A 20,366-nucleotide genomic window follows, 5' to 3' on the forward strand; every position below is an offset into this window, starting at 1 on the left:
GTAGGTATCGTCTGAACAGTGCATGAAAATAGCCTGCTTTAACATCAGTAATAAACAGTTTAAATTGTTGGCTAAAACTAATGGATAAATTGTTTACAAAAATGTTTCAAACCATAGATGTGGAGTAATGCACTGCATGTTTTATTAAATTATCAGTTAATTTACTATGTAAACTGCAGTGTTTAACCCTCTTAAGAAAAAAAGGCACATTTTACCTGAGTGTATTTTTGGGTCCACCATCTTCCTCCTCATCTGGTCAAGTTCACAGTCTAACACTTAACACTTGTCAGTCATCCTGGGGAGCTGTCTGCCGTGAAATGGCATCGCGCCTGAGGCTGAAACAATCAATGTCCATAAAATTCCCACACAGGGTACACAGGTGACAGCCATCGTTCAGACATGTTGTTCACAAAAAACAAGAAGATGTGTACTCACATGCTATTCAGATCCCTAAAAGATAAAAATGACAGGATCAAAGACTTTAAACAAAGTGCCAAAAATAGTCCACAGTGACTGAAGTAAACGACAGACGCATTTTAATGTTACATAATCATCTATGCAAAATAGGACAACAGATGAGCAAGTGTTATTATAAACACAAAGAGCTGAAAATGTGGTGATTTAATGATTGGGTAATGGACGTGGAAAAGCATCCATAAAGGAGTGATAAAGATGTTTAGGCCCAGGTAGTGGGCAGTAAAAGTTAAAAACAACAGTTTGTGTAGGAGTACAACAGGGATCATTGATCTGATTACAGACTTATGAAATGTATTTTTTATTGTTGTTATTTCCATAATTGGCTTGTTTACCTTCTGGATGTTGCACATAAGCTGCATCCCATTGTCAATACTCCGGCGATCAAGGTTTTATGTTACCTGAGTCTATGAGATGTGACCTACCAATTCAATTCAAATTCAAAATTGAAAGCCAATTTGCAGGCTGGCTTCTATTATTTCCCTTTTGCAGTGGATATTTTCATTAGTCTAGATAATTTCCTATATTCACCATGCACCCATGACCACCCACACACAAACATGTCTTGAGTAGATGTTCTTGCCTATCCACCTTGTGGAAAACTGTAAATCAATTTCAGTCTGACAACATCATTAACCTTCTGAATATCTGTCAGGTGTACCTGCTGATGTGTCGTGTGAGCTTTCCGGATAAAGAGGTCTTTGAACGGGTACTTCCGGTGCTAAATGTGGCACTGGCATCTCTGCACCCACTGACTGATGAACAAATGTTCAGGGCGCTGAATGCAGGCAGCGTGAGGGGGGAGCTGGAGTGGAAGGACTTCCAGCTGAGATTAGACAGCCTGGCTGGATTCATGGTAAGACTCTTGATATGACTGCATTGAAGGCTACATAACGATGCATGCTTTTATGTTTGTTTTGCTATGAAGTTCATAATTTTCACTTACAGTTTGGAATTTAGAGGCAGTCTTTATCTAAAGGACTCACAGTAAATGAATGGAGAATAAGGGACAACCAATCTTGTAAATTAACTGTGCCTTTACATTTTAAGAAATGTTCTTTCCAATTTGTGTCTTTAGGTGAGACGCAGGGATGGCACACGGATGCTGTGTCATCCCTCCTTCAGAGAGTGGTTGGTTTGGAGAGCAGATGGAGAGAGCAGTGACTTTCTGTGTGACCCGAGGTGAGACAGAAAGTCAAACATCATACAGCACAAGATTATTAAAGAGAAACATCAGTATTTTTTATCCTGAACCCTATTTTCCCATGTTTTATTTCTAAGTGACTAATGGCAACAGCAGGTTTTGAAACTGGTATTGAGAGAGACCGCTTCAGTCACAGTGGCGAAACAGGCTGCAGTGTAATCCCTAAGGGCAATTGTGCATTGTCAATTTATGTCTTAAAAAGTAGTTGCTTTGCCACTGACATGCTCAGATAGGTATAACAGGTGTCTGATAACATTTAGGAAAATACCTTACAGAGAAATTAAATGTTTTTCCTTACCTTTCCCGCATCAGGTCTGCCAATGCAGTAGTGCCAAAAACTGTAGTTTCATGAATGGCCACTTGAGGCTGGTTTAAGAAGACCTTAGACATAGACACCTATGTTAAAATGCCTAACTTTACAGCAGAAATAAACATGTTTAGAGCCTGGAACAAAAAATATATATATATTTTTGGTCTCTAATTTCAACAATCATGACAACTGTACGTGTACTGAAGTTTTATTTAACCCATCGGCTTTAAAAGTCTTAAAGTTATGCATATTTAAGGGTGGGGCCGCTTTGAGAGACAGGCTGTCTGCGAGGCGTACCTACAGTGTATGAGTCAGATCCACCCCTCACTCCTCCACATCCACCGTCACATCCAAATATTAACAACACAACAAACTCTTACTGGCACTCCTCTCTCCAAATCTCACTAATGTTTCCACCATTATTTTTCCTGCAAAAAGTCACTCTTGCAAGATTTCAGAACGAGACTTCTCCTTGAGTGAGACTTGGTCGCAATAACATACGTACCAGCGACATATATAATTATAATGTTGTCAAACACTTCTAATAATAATGTGAACTTGTCAATGGGAAAAATAGCCACAGTTAGTGGCTGTACATTGACAGTGCAAAATTGCCCTCAGGGAATACATTGCAGCCTGCTTTGCAGCTGCAGCTACAGCTCCAGCTGCAGCTACAGCTCCAGCTACAGCGATCTCTCTTAGTGCTAGACCAATTTTAGAAAATTGTTGTCTTTAGTAGCCACTAAGACACAAAAACATGTGAAAGAACTGTTCAAGTTGGAAAATACTGACGTTTTCCTGCATTCACTCTAACTCAGTTGTGAATTCTCCAAGAAAGTAGTATGTACATTCTTGTCAGAAAAGACATTTTTATACTGGAGTAGAACTTGGGCCATTTCTGTTAAAGAAACTCTATTCACATTTCTATAGGAGTGGACATGCTCTCCTGGCCTTTATGTTCTCCAGACAGGAGGGCAAGCTGAACCGGCAGCAAACTATGGAACTGGGGCACCACATCCTCAAGGCTCACATATTCAAGGTAACAGGAACTGTGAAACTATGTATAAAACTTGCTGGGTTTTTGACTGAAACTGAATGTACTGCTCAAGTCTCCTGAATCATTTAAATCTCCGAAGGCTTCATGTGAACAAAATCCTGCACTTTAAAGTATATTATTGCATAGAAACACAGTAAGACACTCTCAAATAACAGTGAACCTCTGTCCCTACCATCACCCACACACATTAGCACTGCTAAGACCCATAAAGTGCCTGTGGTACAGTAGATATTTTACTGTTTGCATGCATAGCTTGCACTCTGCACATACTGCATTACTCCAGGGAAACAATTCAAATTCTGCACCACAGATCTCATCTGAGCAAGCTTAATCTCTTCCTCCGTCTCTCTTGCTATCTCTTCTTATCTATCTGTGACTCTTTTGCACACTTACAGGGTCTGAGCAAGAAGACAGGTGTGTCCTCCAGCGTTCTTCAGGCAATGTGGGTGAACTGCAGCACAGACAGTCTGTCCGCTGCGCTGGCCTCCCTGAGGAACCTCTATACACCGAACATCAAGGTGACACACGTGCTCCTGATTAAAAAAATACTCATACACCCAAATATATCTTATTTACAAAGATATACTGATATTTGTTTTGGCAGACCCTATTAGTGTCCGTAGCAAATAATGTTGTTTGCACCCAGGTGTATATATTCCTGGGTGTCATAGCAATGTTGAAATATGGCAGTAATCCTAACACAAAAGGGTCAATATTTCTATTCTGCTTAAGTTTATGTATATAGTGTACTTTCAGCAGCTCAATACATCTTCAAAACTGAACATAATAAGTCAACTGCGTCTACAAATAACAAATAAACGTTGACTCAAGGGGGCTCAAACTCCAGTCTCCTTTGTCTGAATCCTGTGCCTGAATCATTTAGTCACCACTTCTTACTCCCTTCATCAACTGTCTTGCTCTTTATACTACGTCACTTTCTGGCAGTATGTTTGGTTTTTTTCTCATAAATTTACCACTTAGAGAGAGAATATCAGAGATTTGCTAGTACAAGCCCAGAACACTACCTCTTTGCCCTATCACTAAGCCTTGGGGGCCCTTACCCTAAGCCTGGGAAAGCGGCGACCTTGGTGTGTTGATGTTGCAAGTACTAGCAGCCTGGTCTCACTTCCAACTTATCAAATACTGGCTTTGTCAGTGGACCTCAGCAGCAGTCACAGCTGCACAGACGCATACTTAGTGGGGGTATGATAAGCACCAGGCAGCAGCAAGTTTTGACACCCATAGAGTACCATAGAATAAAGGGCTAGAATATTCACATCAGTGGGAGGAAGGGTGGATGGGTTTAACAAACTGCGGACACCCGGGAACCCGCTGTCCATTCGTGTGCTGCCAAAAGTCAATCATGTTGTTAGCATCGTAGTTTGCTAGTATGTGTAATATGCTAATATGCTTATATGCTATGCAAATAGTATTTTTTTTCATCCTGCAGGTGAGTCGTCTGTTGATGCTAGGTGGCGCCAGTGTGACCTGGTGTACAGAGGTGGTAGGACATGCCCCCATTCTGGCCGTCCACGCCCACCTGGGGCACTTGGAGATGGTGGCTCTGCTGCTTGAAATGGGCGCTCCTGTAGATGGAAGCACCGACAACGGCATGACGCCTCTCTGCCTGGCTGTCGCCGCAGGACATGTGGACATTGTCAGCCTGCTTTGCAAGAAAGGGGCCAAGGTCAGTGTCACTTCTGTGTAAATAGGACGAGAGGCAAATGTGGGTTCGGTGGGACTGACCAGTGCAATTTTCATACATAAAGCAAACTTCAGTCTGAGACAGTACCTGAACCACTATACTATTTAGCATGCCATAAAAAGATTTAGTATGTCAAATGCAGTATGCCAAAAATACCAGGATGTTCAACTGCATCCATTGGCATTTTGCAGTTTGCAAGCCAGCATGCTTTTCTGGCTATTCTGACCCACAATCCTTGTGGAAGATACAACACCCCGACTGAGCTGCAGACAGATGACAGTTTCCTGACAGCTGACAAACATCGCAAGGACTATAATCAATCAATCAGTCAATCAATCACAAACTACAATGTATGCAGTTGTAACTTAACCCTGAGAAACCTGGATAAATGTCACTTTTCTCATGCTGCATTCCAACACCTTTCAAAAGTATTCAGTAAAGTAAATAAATATTTAAAGTAAATATAAGTAAACCTTTGAACCCTGAGCATTTTGGCAAGAAACGTCCCAAAAATTGCAAGAAATTAGTAGATTTAGAATTTTTTTTTCAAAATCTAGGGAAAAATGTCCATAGAACTATATATATATATATGATAATCATATGTATATATTTCTGTTTACCTATATCATTTCGTTTTTTCAAATTTTCTGGTTATTTTCTTGCACTATTTACTCATTTCTATGTCGTTTCTCCTTAAGTTTCTCATTGCCTTTTTTTCATGTTTTTAAACCAAAATCAAGCCAATTCGTCCAGGTTTCAAAGTTAAAACTACATACATTGCAAAGTTACAACACCAGAGCTCTACGAGTTGATCTCCATCTCTGGCAAACTCAACAAATGGCGTTTTGTCATTTCTCCAAGATATAAAAGTTAAGTTACAACTTTAAGATCTGCTCCATACTTTTTCTTTTTACTTCAAATTTTGCGCTACAGACTGCGACAGAAGAGGTTCAAGTTCCAGACGCACCATTTTTACAAAGTAATATGTCCTAATTGTATAAACTCATATGCAATAGTACGTACTTTTTAAGGGCAGCTGCAGTACATACTGATAGTAACAAGAAAGAGTAAGCGATTCAGAGCACCTTTACACCAGTGGTATCCTGAACAGCCCTGGTTTTACATTCACCACAGTTTCAGGATCTATTCTGGGAGACGGATGACATAAACAGGCCTGATCTAGGCCACCGTACTACAGGCACCGGCCAGCCAGGACCAGTGTCGTAAGTCCTTCTGTGTACCCCCTTTATGCCAGGTGGGCCACGCTGATAAGAGTGGCCAGTGTGCGCTGGTGCATGCTGGGCTGAAGGGCCATGCAGAGATCATCAACATCTTGCTGGGCCAGGATTGGGGAACAGAGATCCCCACTGACCCGCAGCAGCACCACAGCAATGACACCATGACTGGGAAAACACAGGCAGCACAGCAGGCAGTCACAGCTGCAGCCAGCGTGGGACACACACAGGTACGTTTCAGTTCAAGGTCCTCATGACAAAACACTCTGCTGAAATTCATTTTTGTTATGTAGAGCATGCTGCCTGTCCTTGCTGGACGTAGACGATTTATTAGATGTGCTTGGCTGTGGTCAAGGTCTGTGAGTGCTTTTGGTTTTCTTTCTGCACAGCAAGAGAGTGCTGCAGAGAACTGTAAAACTGTCTTTTCCTGCAGGTGGTGAAGAGCTTGCTGGACTTGAAAGATGAACAGCTGGCAGTGCAGATGGACGCTCACGACTCTCTCTGGGGAGAAACGGGTGCGTTTCTCCTATCAGTCGGATAAATTTAGATTTCTCACCTCTTTCTGTCCATCAGTGTGGATCTACACTCAGGGGCTTTCAGGGTGCATTTTAGGCACACTAACATCCAGGGCAATGACTCAATACTAAACAGCTAATTTACCTGAATACAGATTGACAGTGAGCTCTGTGATTGGAGGTGCAGGAGTACCAGCGCCCCTCTTACTCATTTCACCATTACAAATTTAGGATGGTCTTGTTGATGTCAAATATTTGATTTGATTGTAAAATGTTTTTGTTTTTGGCATCACATTTATCACACAGAACATCTCGTCCAGCCACATTTGTAGCATCTAAAAAGCATTATAATACTTTTACCTCTATCGCAAATGTAATAGTGCAGCCTGCAGAATTCTGTTAGGTTCATTTCCTGAAAGCATGTCAGCTAAAGCCTGCATCTCTGCCTACAGCACCATTAGAGTGTAATTCTATTACACAGTCCCCTCCAGTGCTGAGAGAGAAAAAGTGAGAGCATGAAACACCCTCTGAAACATTCACCTTTGCATGTACAGTGCCCATGCTTTGTTTTATGTCTGTTTAATGTTAGGATAATCAGATTAAAGTCAATTTGCACAGATAAAATAATCAGTCAAGGAGACAGGTCTGATTTATACTTCTTTAGGGCTTGTAATTACCTAAGACATTAGTGTGTGTATCACAGCTTTTGAATATTCCCTTTAAAAAGAATCGAATTTTTGCTGATACAGTTTGCACATTTAAAACCTCACTAACCCTGTTACTATTTTGTACAGCTGCACAAAGTCACCTCAAACAACTAAACAGTTTTTGTTTTTTCTTTGTCCTGTATGTGACGATAACTTCTCTTTGAAGACGGTAATATACCATCGATTTGCTCATTGAAGCATGAGGTCACATGAAACATGATGTCATTTATCAAGTTTACTTGGGGGGTACTTGCCTCTTTCCCTGGCTGCTCAATTAACCGCAGCACTGACAAAAAAATAAAAAAATAAATAACGCTCATCGTTTGTCAAAGTTACTCAAATGACTGGTTAAGGAGGATGCAAGTTTATCTAGTGTGTAGAGTTTAGGTTGGATATTTTGTTTCCATTTGTTGTTGAAGAAAAGAAACTGAGAAAGTGAAGCTGTCTTTGAGTAATTTTGATCTCTAGTACTTGTCAGATGTCTAGATTTGTTTAGAAACAGAGAATACAACACCTGTGTTCGAATCAAACAGATTATGGAAATGACAAACCTTGTTTTTCTCTGTCTCTCACTCCTGCCTCTACCTCTCTCCTGAATGTGTCAATTACATATTCTTCTACGCCTCGTCGTCTCATCTCTGTGCCGACCCTCTGTCTGTCAGTGCTGAGCGCGGCAGCAGGAAGAGGGAGAGTAGAGGTGTGTGCATTCCTCCTGGAGAGGGGGGCAGGGCTGGAGATAGCCAACCGCAGGGGCATGGTCCCGCTGCTCAGTGCCGCCAAACATGGACACACACAGGTGAGCAAGAATCTGGCGTCTGGAACAAAGTGTTCTTCATGTAACCAGTTCTATCTTTTTTTAATGAATATTTTTCCTTCTTTCTCCAGGTTGCAGAGTTGCTGCTAAAGCAAGACATTGACATCAATGTCAGCGAGAAGCTGGGTCGCACTGCACTGATTTTGGCTGCCTCTGAGGGCCACATGACCACTGTCGAACTCCTGCTGTCAAAGGGTGAGACTCCCCAATTTCCAAACTAATATCTTTTAGGAGCAGAGTGTGGGATTTAGTGGCATCTAGTGGTGAGGATTGCAAATATCAACAAACTGAAACTTCATGTGCTAAGCGTGGTTTGTAACCAGGAGTTTAATTATCCGCAGATGTCTCTTTCTTTCAAAACATACAGATTAGATGATAAACCCGATAAAAACAATGAATAAAGCAATTTCAAGTTACAATCTGTTTCTCCAGTGTGATTTGGCTCATTGCAGACGGCTAGCACCTGCAAATGTGTGTTTACCGTTTGGTTTGCTTAGGTTTTTACAGAGAACTGAATTATGCGCAGAGGTCTCGTCCTCTCAAAAACAGATTCTGTGATTTGAACCCGTAAAAATACTGAATAAAGCAATTTAGGTTAAAAATCAATTTTGACAACATAACATATAGTACCATGCCTTTTTCCATGATATTTAAAGACATACTATGCTATGACTTTTTGACTCAGGAATTTTGATGATACTATGATTTTTTTCCAAGCTTTTCACCAACATACTATATTATGACTTCCTTTAATGATTTTTGACAAAAAACTATACTTTGACGTTTTTTCATGATTTTTGACGACATACTATATTGACTTTTTTCATAATTTTGGATGACATACTTTACTATGATTTTTTTCTGACGGTTTTTGAAAACATACTTCCAACTCCTCATTATGACCTGCTAATGTGTACTCATCGTTTCTCTCTGATGACTTAAGATCCAGACGTTCAGAGGGTTTTTACCAGGAGCTGGGTTCGCCTCAGAGGTCTCTTCCTCCCTGGACAAACACACCAGTGATTTAAACCAGTAGAAACCGTGAATAAAGCAGTTTATTATGAAAAAAGCCTTTTCTTATACTACTTGCCATGGAGGGACTGCTTACTACAGTGCATCATTTTGTACTTACATTTTGTGTTCTTTCTATTCTATTTTTTCATTTTGTTTTTCATTACTTCTACATTTTTTTAAATGTCTTATTCTATTTAAATTTATTATTTTTATTCTTTCTTTATGTTAATTGTTTTGCACCAAAACACCAAGTCAAATTTCTTGTATATGTAAATGTACTTGGCAATAAAACCTCAGTTTGATTCTGATTCTGGCTGACAGGAAATTGCGATAACACAACAGACCCTATCTAGAATCAGTGTTTGGTTTATCTGTTCTGGGTTACTGCAGAAACGGTGGTGGTGCAACACGGTAGACTCTATATATGAGGACCCAGTCCTTATGTAGATATAAATGTCTCATTCTAAAGAAACAACAACTCTTATTTTCAGGTGATTATACACTAAAGCAGCGTTTCCTAAACCTCTCCCAGAGTACCACTCGTCCTGCATGCATTAGACGTCTCCCTGCTCCAGTGTAGCTGATTCAAATGATCAAATCATAATGAGCTCCTGAAGCTGTTTGATGACAAGCTGATGATTTCAATCAGCTGTGTTGCAGCAGGGAGAGATCTAAAACATGCAGGGCTAGCAGTACTGAAGGAGAGGTTTGGAAAACGTTGCACTAAAGAAAACATACATAAATTAAAGCTGCAAGCAGCGATGAAAGGGACCTTGCACCTCCCGGCCATTCATTTCTGTGAAAGTTGGGTAATGCATGCAGAGAGTTTGGACCCTGGAATGAGATATTTCACATGATTTAGTACTTCCAGTGCCCACTAGATGGCGCTGAAAGGCACATAAATTCCCTGTCATTTTAGTGGTCGTCATTTTTAGACCAAACCATGAAAATTTCATGTAAATTAATTAACATTTAAACAAAAAGCCTATTTGGAATGCTGAGTCTGAACGTTATCCAGGGCAGATAAGTTTTACAGGATGCTTCCAAGAGAAGAGTCTGAACCGCAACGTAAACACAGATGAAATGTCTGAAGGTTTAGCTTGGTTGGTAAGAGGGCTTGTCAGGAGACTATGAGTTCATTAGTTCAAACCTCACCCAGGACAGGTGAATTCAGTTGTCCAAAGCAAAGAGGTTTGTTCAAGGTAAAACACAGGAGAAGTGTCAGATGCAGTAAATCGGCTTGTGAAAATGCTTACTCATAAACCATGAGATTGCAGGTTCAAGTTCAACAGAATGTTGAAAACATGTAAAGTGTCAGGAGGTTTGGTTCAGTGGGTAAATCAGGTGGTTAGTGTGCCTGAGATTGCTGGTTCAAGTCTTATCTGGTGACAGGTGACATTTGACTTTTTTGGCAGAAAAAAATAAAATATTGACTGATATATCTGTCTGCTCTGCTGATACAAGTCATCGATGTAGTACCTTGCAATGAACACTATCAGTTAAAAAACACACAATCGTATCCTTGTCTCTTGAATTATCATATACTGAATATTGACTACTACTTTTCCCTGCTAAGAACTTGATTAACAGCCTGACTTATATATCAGTCAAGTTTTTGACAGACGTCACTGCCAATGCTGAGCTAAAGGGAATGTCGAAAATATGCAGTGTGTCTGGAGGTTTGGCTCCATGGGTAACTAAAGTGGTTAATGTACCTGATGTTAGTGGTTCAAGTCTTATCTGGGACAAGTGACTTTTGAAAGTTGCTGATTTAGCACAGAGCTAAAGGGAACATCAAAAACACACAATTGTCCTTTGGATTTTCAGATACTGAATTTTCCCTTCCAATAACTTAGTTGATTATTGGCCTGACTCATATATCAGTTGAGTTTTTGACAGACGTCACTACCAATACTGAGTTAAAGGGAATGTTGAAAACAGTTGAAGTGTCCACAGGTATAGCTCAGTGGATAAATCAGGTGGTTAGTGTGCCTGAGGTTGGTGGTTCAAGTTTGATGTGGGGAAAGTGAATTTTGAAGACTGACCTAAACCCAAAGCAACCATAAAGCTAAACAGAACGTCGAATATATGAAGCTTGGCTGAGAGACAGGAAGGACAGTCAAGAAACAGGAAGTTGGGGGAAAGATAAGAAGTTAGGTTAAGAGACAGGAAAGTCTGTCAAGTTACAACAAGTTAAGTTGAGAGACAGGAAGTTGAGTTGGGAGACAGGAAGTTGAGTGGAGGTAGAGGATGAGTGTATAAATAAAATATTGGCTGATATATTTGTCATATGGTGATAAAAACGCAAAATTCAGTATCGGCAGTGATGTCTGTTGAAAACTGGACTGATATATGAGTCAGGCCGATATTCCTTGATTTCCACAGACGCATATACCGATACTGGTTTTACCTGTTTCGGGACCACTTCACCTGATTTATCGACCAAAACAGAATTTCATTCAACTTTATGTGTCTTAATTTCTTCTGCAATATCACAATCAGTGTCTAAACTGTATGAATCTACAGCCAAATTATATTTTAATGGCAAAAATATTATTATTATCGGCTGATATATCTGTCTGCTCTGCTGATATAAGGATCATATGGTGTTGAAATGCAAAATTCAGTATCGGCAGTGACGTCTGTCGAAAACTTGACTGATATACGAGTCAGGCCAATAATCAACTAAGTTCTTGGCAGGGAAAATTAGTATTCAGTACATGAAAATTCCAGAGACAAGGAGACAACTGTGTGTGTTTTAACAGTTTTAAGTGTTTGTTGCAAGGTATGTCATCGATGACTTATATCTGTCTGCTCTGCTGATATATAAGCCGATATTTGATTTCAGTTATGCCATAAAAGTCAAACATCAACTGTCTCAGATGAGACTTGATCCACCTTCCAAGTTCTTGGAAGGAAAAAAATCAGTATTCAGTATATGAATATCCAGGAGATAAGGAGACACAGGTCAGTGCTTGGACCCTAATTTTATTCCTCTTCTGCCAATATATCCACCTAAATCCCCCACACTCAGTCTTTAACATGTGTGCTTAATGTATAAAAATTGCAGAACAATATTTGCTTTTTTTGTGGTCCCAGGTGCCTCTCTGTCCTCGACTGATCAGGAGGGGCTGACTGCACTTAGCTGGGCCTGTATGAAGGGGCAGAAAGGTGTGGTGCAGCTTCTGGCGGAGGCAGGTGCAGACCTGAACCACCCAGACAGACAGGGACGGACTCCTCTGGACCTCGCTGCACTTAACGGGGATGCTGAGATTGTGGGTTTCATGCTGTTGTTTAAATGACAATATAATGATAATAGAAACTTTTGCAGACTTGAATAACTCTTATAAATACTCTTAAACACTCTTATATATACTTTTATTTGCATTTAATTGTAAATTTTACTAATTAAAAAGATACATTTTCTTTTCACCCTGCAGTTGCGATGCAGTTAACTGACCTTGATTTGGAAGACAATAAGTTGGAAAACACTATGATTGTGATATTAAGCAGTATATTACAATAAATGCCGGTCTACACTCATAGCAACACAGCTATTTTAGACAAATTAGATAATTACTTCAATAATGATGATAATAATTTCCTCTGCAACACAGGACATTCATTTACTCTCACAGATCACTTTCAGTAAAAAAAAAAAAAACAACCTTTAATCCAAGCATTTTTAACTCCATGTCATGTAATTTATTGACCAGCAGGAGTGTAATTAAAGTTATCAGATAACCAAGATTTTTAAAAAGCATAAGAAAATAATGGGGCAGGCAGCATTGTCTGCTAATGTAGTGAGGCATAGTGTGTGTAATCAACCAAATTACTAAAATATCTACCAATCATTGCTGTAATCTTTAATATAAATATAAAATGTTTATATTTCATGCATGACCAGGTGCACTGCCTAGTGGAACATGGAGCGGTACTGGAGAGAGCCGATAACAGCAGCAGCAGAGGGTCAGACCGGACGGCTGGCTGCCAGAACCCGGCCCTGGTGGCCTCGCTGCTCAAGAAAGGATCCAAGATAGGTATAAACACCTCATTTACCATAACAGCCCTGCAGTAAATCCCGAGTCTAGGAATTTCATAGTCAAGAGAAAACGCTCCAGAAACCATTAATGTTATTCGACACAGTTAAACAGCTCCTGTAATTGCAGTGCAGCCTTTCAAATGAGCATAAAGTTTAACACCTCTTGAGCTAAAGTCAGTTTATTCATATTTGTATCTAATTTCAATCAATGAAGTCTCACATTGATTTGCATTATGTGTTATATTTCTGCATCTGCATGCTCTGCATTTTTATCACTTTATATTTCCATCCAGTATATTGTTGCCCTTAATTCTGCAGCAGCTGCAGTTTTACTTCTCTAACTCTCTCTTCACCTCTCTCTTTTCTCCATCCTCGGTCGCTCACCTTCATCAACCAAAAGGCTACAGGACGGCTCCACATGATCGATCAGGTACAAGATTTATGTAAGACATAAAGTAAAAGAGACAAGGCAAGACATATAATAGAAAGATAAATATTTGTACCCCTCCATCAGGTCATGCTACGTGGGCTATGGCTTCCTCAAAGCCAGACATTCTCCTCATCCTGCTGCAGAAGCTGATGGAGGAGGGGAACATGCTTTACAAGGTCTGTTTTGGTTAAGTATGAGTTATGAGCCTTTTTTAACAGGGATCCTACACATTGTCTTTTCAAAAATTCCAAAACTTTTTCATGACTTTTCAAGGACCAAAAATATTTAACTTTTTCTCGTCCCACTTGCCCAGCGATTTTCAAACATATAAGATTCAAACTCTATTCAAACATAATTTCAGCATCCCACATGATGTGTTCAAGAACAGTCAAAAATTTGACAATCCAACAATAATTTCTGTTCTTATAGTTTCTGGCTGTGATAAATGATATCATTTTGGCAATTTTTAGAGAAAACATTCCTTCCAAAAATTAAATGAAGGCCCCCAAACTTTTAAGTTTTCTATAAAAATTTTAAAAAAGCCCCCCAAAAAAAAGATTTGCCAAAAGTTTTTAAAGAAAAAAATAACATCCCTTCCAAAACTGTCTCAGTATTAATCAAAAAAATTTTTGTTTTTTTTAAATTGCCCCCAAAAATTATTTAAAACAAGTTTTCTTTAAAAATCGCTGGTAAAATAAATACAAAATACAGCCATTTAAAGTTTTATACCCCCTCACCTCAGCCAAATGTGTTAAAAATATTTTGGCATGCCTAATGGGCATAAATGACAGGAGAAATGGAACTCAGATGCAGAGACATTGAAAAAACGTACATGGTGAACAAATAAACAAAACAAAAACGTTGCTGCACATCGACGCATCTAAAAGCTACATTACCTCGTCAGCTACAGAAAATATAAACTTGTTACATGTTACATTAATGTAATTTAATTTTTTACACACAACACATTTCTGTAAATTATCCAAAACTTTCATTGACTTTTACTTGTTCATGACTTTTCAAGGCCTGGAAAATGTGATTGTGAAATACCCTGACTTTTCTAGGCTTTCCATTAATTGTCTTTTCTTTTCTCCTCTTTGTCTGTTTCTTACTCCCTTTTCTCCTGTGTGTTTTTCAGAAAGGACGCATGAAGGAGGCAGGCCAGCGTTATCAGTACGCCCTGAGGAAGCTACCTCGTGAGGGGCAAGGAGAGGAGCTGAAAGGACTCAAAGACCTGCGGGTCTCCCTCTATCTAAACCTCTCCCGCTGCCGCAGGAAAACCAATGTAAGGCCCATAGCTGTAACAAACTGCTCATGCACTATTTAGCACCAGCAGGTTTATTAGACGCTGAGAGGGATGGCAGGAGGGCTGGCACGGCAAAGTCGATGGTTCCTCAAGATATATAATTTATCCGAATAAACATAAAAAGATAATGTCAGCACCAGTATAGCTCACTGTAAAAATATCTCTGCTTTTCAGATCTAATTTCAAGTCTCTGCAGTAAACAGAATGTACGTGTAAGACCTGGAAGCAGGTGGTGACATAATGAATAACTGTGTGCTGTTAGTGTTGAGATAGATGTACGTGGCCGGCAGCCAGCTTTGGAACCCACCCTGGTGATGACAGACGTCCTAACAGACTGTGTAAAAATGCCATCCTTAGGGTCACTGTGGCCGATGAATAATGGAGCAGATAATGTGATGTGATAAGGTCACTCTCCCTGGCAGACCGAGCGCACTCTCTTTTCTCTGTGTCTCAACAGGGGGTTATTTACAGTGGATGTGCGAGTGGGCCGGCTAAATCAACATATTATATCAGAATGCAGGCAGTGAGGGTCGGTAGAGAGACTACATGATACCATCATTAAACATTCAGCAGCAATGTTCACAATCCCACATTCAAGGCTGCCATTTTGATCTCACTCTCAAGGACAGAATCACAATGTGTTCGTGTCATTAAATATTCACCTGAGAGAGTGATGATGAGAGCAGAAAACAACAGGCAGCTCTGTCTGTATCTCCCCCTCTCTCTCTGCTCCTGGTCAATAAAAATGATTGCAGCGTGACTTCTGTTTCATTAAACGGGCTTCGATCTTCAGATCCATATAATGAAGATGCAAACACAAACACTCTTTTTATGTCTGCGAAAACAAACACTTTGCAGTCAGGGCTGATCACGCAGTGGGTTGGTTTGTTTCTGTGCTGCGTTAGAACACAAAATGTCTTTGTCAACCAGGGTGGAAATTTGCTTTTTATTATGCTGTCTTCTGTATCTGGTGTGATGAAGATAGACAGTTAGTGAAAATAAACAAAGCCAGGGTCATTAGAAACACTTAACACATTAAATCAGTTCATATTATTCTGTCTGTGGTTTACAACTCATCAGTTACTTTGAGTTAAGAATATATTTACAGTACTGTGCAAAAGTCTTAGGTCACCTTAAACTTTATTTAGCAGGGTAACAATGATCATAAATATTTTTCTCAGTCGTCTGTTAACTAAAATACAATCAAAACATACAGGAAATATGTATACAGTAACAAAAATGCAAATATTTCAGAATAAAACAACTTCAACAGGGTGAAGTTGCATGTATTTAGTGTGACTCCGTTTCCACTTAACATGTCTTGAACTCTCTTGGGCAGACAACATGGGATTTATAATACTACTTTCCTAGTGTATTTACACCAGGTGCATTTAAAACATGCCCAAAGCTCAACAGTGATTGAGCTACCTTTTGTTATGGTTGTATAATTCCATGTTTCACATTAACTATTGACCTCAGTCTGACAAAGTCATTTTGTTCTTACTTTTTGGTGTTTTAATACATTGTTCTTGTTCTCTGTATTCTTTATATCTTAAAGAGACTGGGAAATAATTATAGATCCTCAGTGGTCAAAGTGGTCAAAGACTTTTGCACAGTATGGTATATTCAAATTTATATTTAAATATTTCTGTTTAAATTTAAATACTAAATGCATTTTTCTGTCTGAAAACAGGATTTTGGCATAGCGGAGGAGTTTGCAACAAAAGCCCTGGAACTCAAACCCAGGTCTTACGAAGCCTTTTATGCCAGAGCACGCGCAAAAAGGAGTAGCAGGTAGAACTCATTATATGTGTAGTATAATATTGTAAAAGCAGTATCATTTTGCTCAATGGAAATTCATTCTTGTGAGAATCAGCAATTCTCCGAGAGCTATGTCTCAGTGGCTCTGTAAATTAAGTATTTTTAAAGTTCCTTTGTTCCTTCTCTCTGTCCTCCCCAGGCAGTTTGCTGCAGCGCTGGCAGACCTCCACGAAGCAGCACGACTCTCCCCGTCCAACCGGGAGATCCGGCGCCTGCTGGTCCGGGTAGAGGAGGAATGCAAACATCATCAGAAGGCATTGAGCAACAGCACAGCGCAGGGTTACAACAGGGACCCTCACACCCACCATCATCAAGCCACAGAGGAGGAGGCAGACGCCTATTCACAGGGAAGTCTGGAGAGGCAAGTCCCCGCAGAGCAGACTGACGCAGAGAAAGACGAAGACAAGGAGGAAGGTGAGGAGGTGAGTCTGCAGTGTGGGAAAAGTCCTGAATTTTGGCCCCTGAATCCATACGCTCCCAACAGGACTCTCCCTGGGGGTGCGGCCTTTGCTTTAGGAGATCAGTCGCCGTGTTTTCCTCAAGAGGAATACGTGCAGAACCCGCTGTTTGTGGACTTGCCCGAGCCTGTTCATGCAGCCAACAGGCAGACCCAGGGACTGAGCAGGACTCACCACCACTGCCACTCCCTCCAGTCAGGCAGCAGAGTCGGGGGCAGGCCTCTCTCTCTGTGCGGCCCCTCCAGTCCTCTCCCAGGCAGACATATCTCCACTTCACTGAGGCCTGCTCCCGTGATGGGTATCGACATCGGCCACGGGTTAGCAAATGAACACTCTGGACACAGCCCCACCGAGCTCTTTCACCCCATGTCGCCCAACAGCTCTTCCCCGCCTGGGCCTCTCCAGATGTACCAGCCACGCTCCTCCAGCTTCTCCAGGGGCTCGGACAGACTCTCCGCGCACTCCGTGGCTCTGGACGGCCTGGCTCTCGCTCTGGGGTCTGGTATGGATGTTCGAAGAGAGGGTGGTGGTGGTGGAGGAGGAACAGCAGGCTCAAGAGGCTCCAGCTCCAGTCAGGCCTCCAGTGGGAACCTGTCAGACGGCGGCAGGCAGCAGGTGCCGGACGCCCCGTGCCCCATCAAGAGCAGCGGTAGCTTCAAGACAAAACCAGAGCTTAAGCCGCGGCCCTTCATGGGAGTAATGGACAAATCGGTGAGAGTCCAGGGCCAGCAGACCTCTGGTCTGAGCCGCCAGGGGCAGGGAGGAGGGGCGGAGAGTTTCAGTATGTCCGTAATGGAGTTTCAAGGGTTGAACAATGAGTTCAAACGTGCTTCATTCCAGGAGCAGCAGAGCCGGGAGTTTGGAGAGCGGCTCCAACAGCGAGAGGCCAGAGGCACCACGTCCTCCCAGCTACGCTTCCCTGAAGGAAGACACAGACAGGCGAGCCTAACCAGAGACAACCCGGCTCTGCACATGGCTCCCATCAAACCCAAGCGCTCGTTTATAGAGTCCAACGTTTGAATTATCGAAGCACAGGCTGTTTTCAACAAACTATACCCACGTAAGGTAGCAAGGGAGGCTGGTGGGAGAGCAGCTCCCTTCCCTGAGCCTGTTTTGTAGATTTATGCTGCTGCACTGCATTTACAATCTAGAACCAGTGTTCAACTCAGGCTACTATGCTTTTGCTTACATGTCTACAGCTACACTAGTGTATTCAAGAAAACCAGACATACCTTAAGTAGGGATTTTAAAAAAAGTAGTATATTGTCTCAACTTTTAATTTATTATAACAAATATAGAAGTCAGAGAAAGCTTTGTGCACGAATATTTAAAAAAAAAAACAACTCATGCTACTAGTTGCAGGATATGACCATTTCTATCGTCAAGTGTCTTTTAAAAAACATTTATATTTGTACGGTGTACACTATATTTGCAGATTATATATTTCCCTGTAAGTGGTTATCCGTCAGCATTACAGGCTTCAAACGAAATTACTTTGTGTGCTTGAGATTCTTATTCTTGGTACATTTGGTTTAAAAAAAAGGAGCTGTACATGACATTGTTGGAAACTTGGCATAATCAGATATTGAATTGACTGCTTCAATACTTACAGTATGTTATTTATTTTTTCATAGCAGAGCACATTCATATGGAGTGTTTATTTAGACAGAGAGAGAGGAAGTGTTTACACGAGCAGCAGTCATGGATAGAAAATCTTTAGACTTCGTACACTGCAGTATGTCCATAGTTGTCATATACACCCTTTCAGTCATACTATGGATTACAGAATGTTACCACATTATTACTGTGGTATAATAAAATATTAATGGAGGACCACATTTCTACATCTTCTTCTTTAACAGTATAATCCATAAATTGTTTTAAGCTTCAGAGTGTGTATGGATGGATAAAAGGTTTCACAGTACAACTGAGCTCATAGAAACTGACATTTAATCGCGCAAACAAAATAAAATACATGTATAAAATTGTTGACATTTCAATTTCTGAATATCACAGAAAATGTCTTCATTAATGTCATCAATATCATTAAGAATTGGATGTTAGCTGTAGCACAAGGAAGTAATGCCTTGTTTCCACATAGCTCTGTGTATGCATCATATGTATAACAATAACTAGATACCAGATGACAAGATGGCAGCCTTCAGGGTTTACTCGCAGCCAGTTTTCCCCAGTGGCCACTTGTGGTATTGCATCAAAATGTCCCTGTTCCTTTAAAGCTGCAACTGCTGATTTTTTGGCCACTCACGGGCAGCACAAACAGCTTCCACATATGTTTTAAGTTGCTATGTGGATGTTGTCAGTCAAAAGTTGCTAATTTGCACAAATAACAGTTATTGATCAACATTAACATTCAATTGAACTTTTGTTTGTGGCTGCGTGGTGAATTTAAGTCCTACATTGAATTTCCTTTAGCTCTTTTTGGTCTCTACCAACTGTTGAGGGAATACAACTTTTAGAGCTGTTGCTGCAATTTTGCCCCTTTGCTCCACAGTGGCCAAAAAATTGCAGCTTTACAAAGTAATGCTAACAGAAAAATAGTGCTTTTGTTTCATTTGTGGCATGTGTACAGATTTGCCTATACCTGAAATGTCTTGTCTTTCTACCTTTGAGAAACTGTTTAGGGCACTGTGGGTCAGAGGTCTTTCAGCTGCTGGTGGCTGGTCTTCCAGCGGCCAATAGCCATCTTCAGGGTGTGATTAGGGGTGAGCAGAGTGGTCAGTAAGGGGAGGTTGGTCATCGGGCTAGAGCGGTTCTTAGTGTTGATCCAGCTCTCAATGGCCTCCCTTTCATATGAGTATCCATCTGTTGGGAAATGTGCACAGTCCGGGGATATAATACTTGTTGTATCATTGTATGTAAACTGTGTTAAAACAAGCAGTGTGTAAAAAAACTGCTGAAAACTGCATAAAATAGTGTGCCGAGACATAGCATAGAATATTGACAAATAAGCCAAAAATACCAAATTATAGGATGTTGAAAAACGGACTGAAAAGACAAGGCTATAGCATGGCTAAAAAAGTATGACATGTCCCCAAAAAAGCTGAAAATACCTCACAACAGCATAAAATGAGCATGAGCATAAGCATAAAATAGCGTGCCATGACATGCAATGAAATAGCATGTTGGAAAAATGGCCAAAACCTCCATGAAATGGCATGTTGAAAAAATGACGGAAAAGGCAAGGCTATAGTATGGCAAAAATGTCAAAATATGACACGTCTCAAAAACAGCTGAAAACACCTCAAAATAGCAT

The 20,366-nt window shown here is 40.7% G+C and overlaps 2 protein-coding genes across 4 annotated transcripts in view; one reads left to right on the top strand and one right to left on the bottom strand.

Annotated features, from left to right (window-relative positions):
* Positions 1 to 18,930, top strand: part of LOC121943951 (protein TANC1-like) — a 46,152-nt gene extending 27,222 nt beyond the window's left edge. Inside the window, exons 14-29 of the mRNA XM_088076256.1 lie at positions 1,130 to 1,330; positions 1,553 to 1,656; positions 2,919 to 3,027; positions 3,441 to 3,563; positions 4,496 to 4,732; positions 6,006 to 6,215; positions 6,419 to 6,500; positions 7,870 to 8,003; positions 8,093 to 8,216; positions 12,135 to 12,310; positions 12,943 to 13,075; positions 13,478 to 13,507; positions 13,592 to 13,683; positions 14,646 to 14,792; positions 16,507 to 16,607; positions 16,774 to 18,930. Of these exons, the coding sequence (XP_087932382.1) occupies positions 1,130 to 1,330; positions 1,553 to 1,656; positions 2,919 to 3,027; positions 3,441 to 3,563; positions 4,496 to 4,732; positions 6,006 to 6,215; positions 6,419 to 6,500; positions 7,870 to 8,003; positions 8,093 to 8,216; positions 12,135 to 12,310; positions 12,943 to 13,075; positions 13,478 to 13,507; positions 13,592 to 13,683; positions 14,646 to 14,792; positions 16,507 to 16,607; positions 16,774 to 18,112 (3,342 nt within the window). The 3' untranslated portion in view covers positions 18,113 to 18,930. The remainder of the gene's footprint in view (positions 1 to 1,129; positions 1,331 to 1,552; positions 1,657 to 2,918; positions 3,028 to 3,440; positions 3,564 to 4,495; positions 4,733 to 6,005; positions 6,216 to 6,418; positions 6,501 to 7,869; positions 8,004 to 8,092; positions 8,217 to 12,134; positions 12,311 to 12,942; positions 13,076 to 13,477; positions 13,508 to 13,591; positions 13,684 to 14,645; positions 14,793 to 16,506; positions 16,608 to 16,773) is intronic.
* Positions 18,696 to 20,366, bottom strand: part of wdsub1 (WD repeat, sterile alpha motif and U-box domain containing 1) — a 46,914-nt gene continuing 45,243 nt past the window's right edge. For all 3 annotated transcript variants that reach the window (XM_088076284.1, XM_088076275.1, XM_088076270.1), the window contains one exon: positions 18,696 to 19,915. In XM_088076284.1, coding sequence (XP_087932410.1) covers positions 19,746 to 19,915 — 170 coding nt within the window. In that variant the 3' untranslated portion in view covers positions 18,696 to 19,745. The remainder of the gene's footprint in view (positions 19,916 to 20,366) is intronic.

Source organism: Plectropomus leopardus, chromosome 1 (assembly GCF_026936395.1).
Source record: "Plectropomus leopardus strain MGB_pleo_1.0 chromosome 1, ASM2693639v1, whole genome shotgun sequence".
Lineage (NCBI taxonomy): Eukaryota > Metazoa > Chordata > Actinopteri > Perciformes > Serranidae > Plectropomus > Plectropomus leopardus.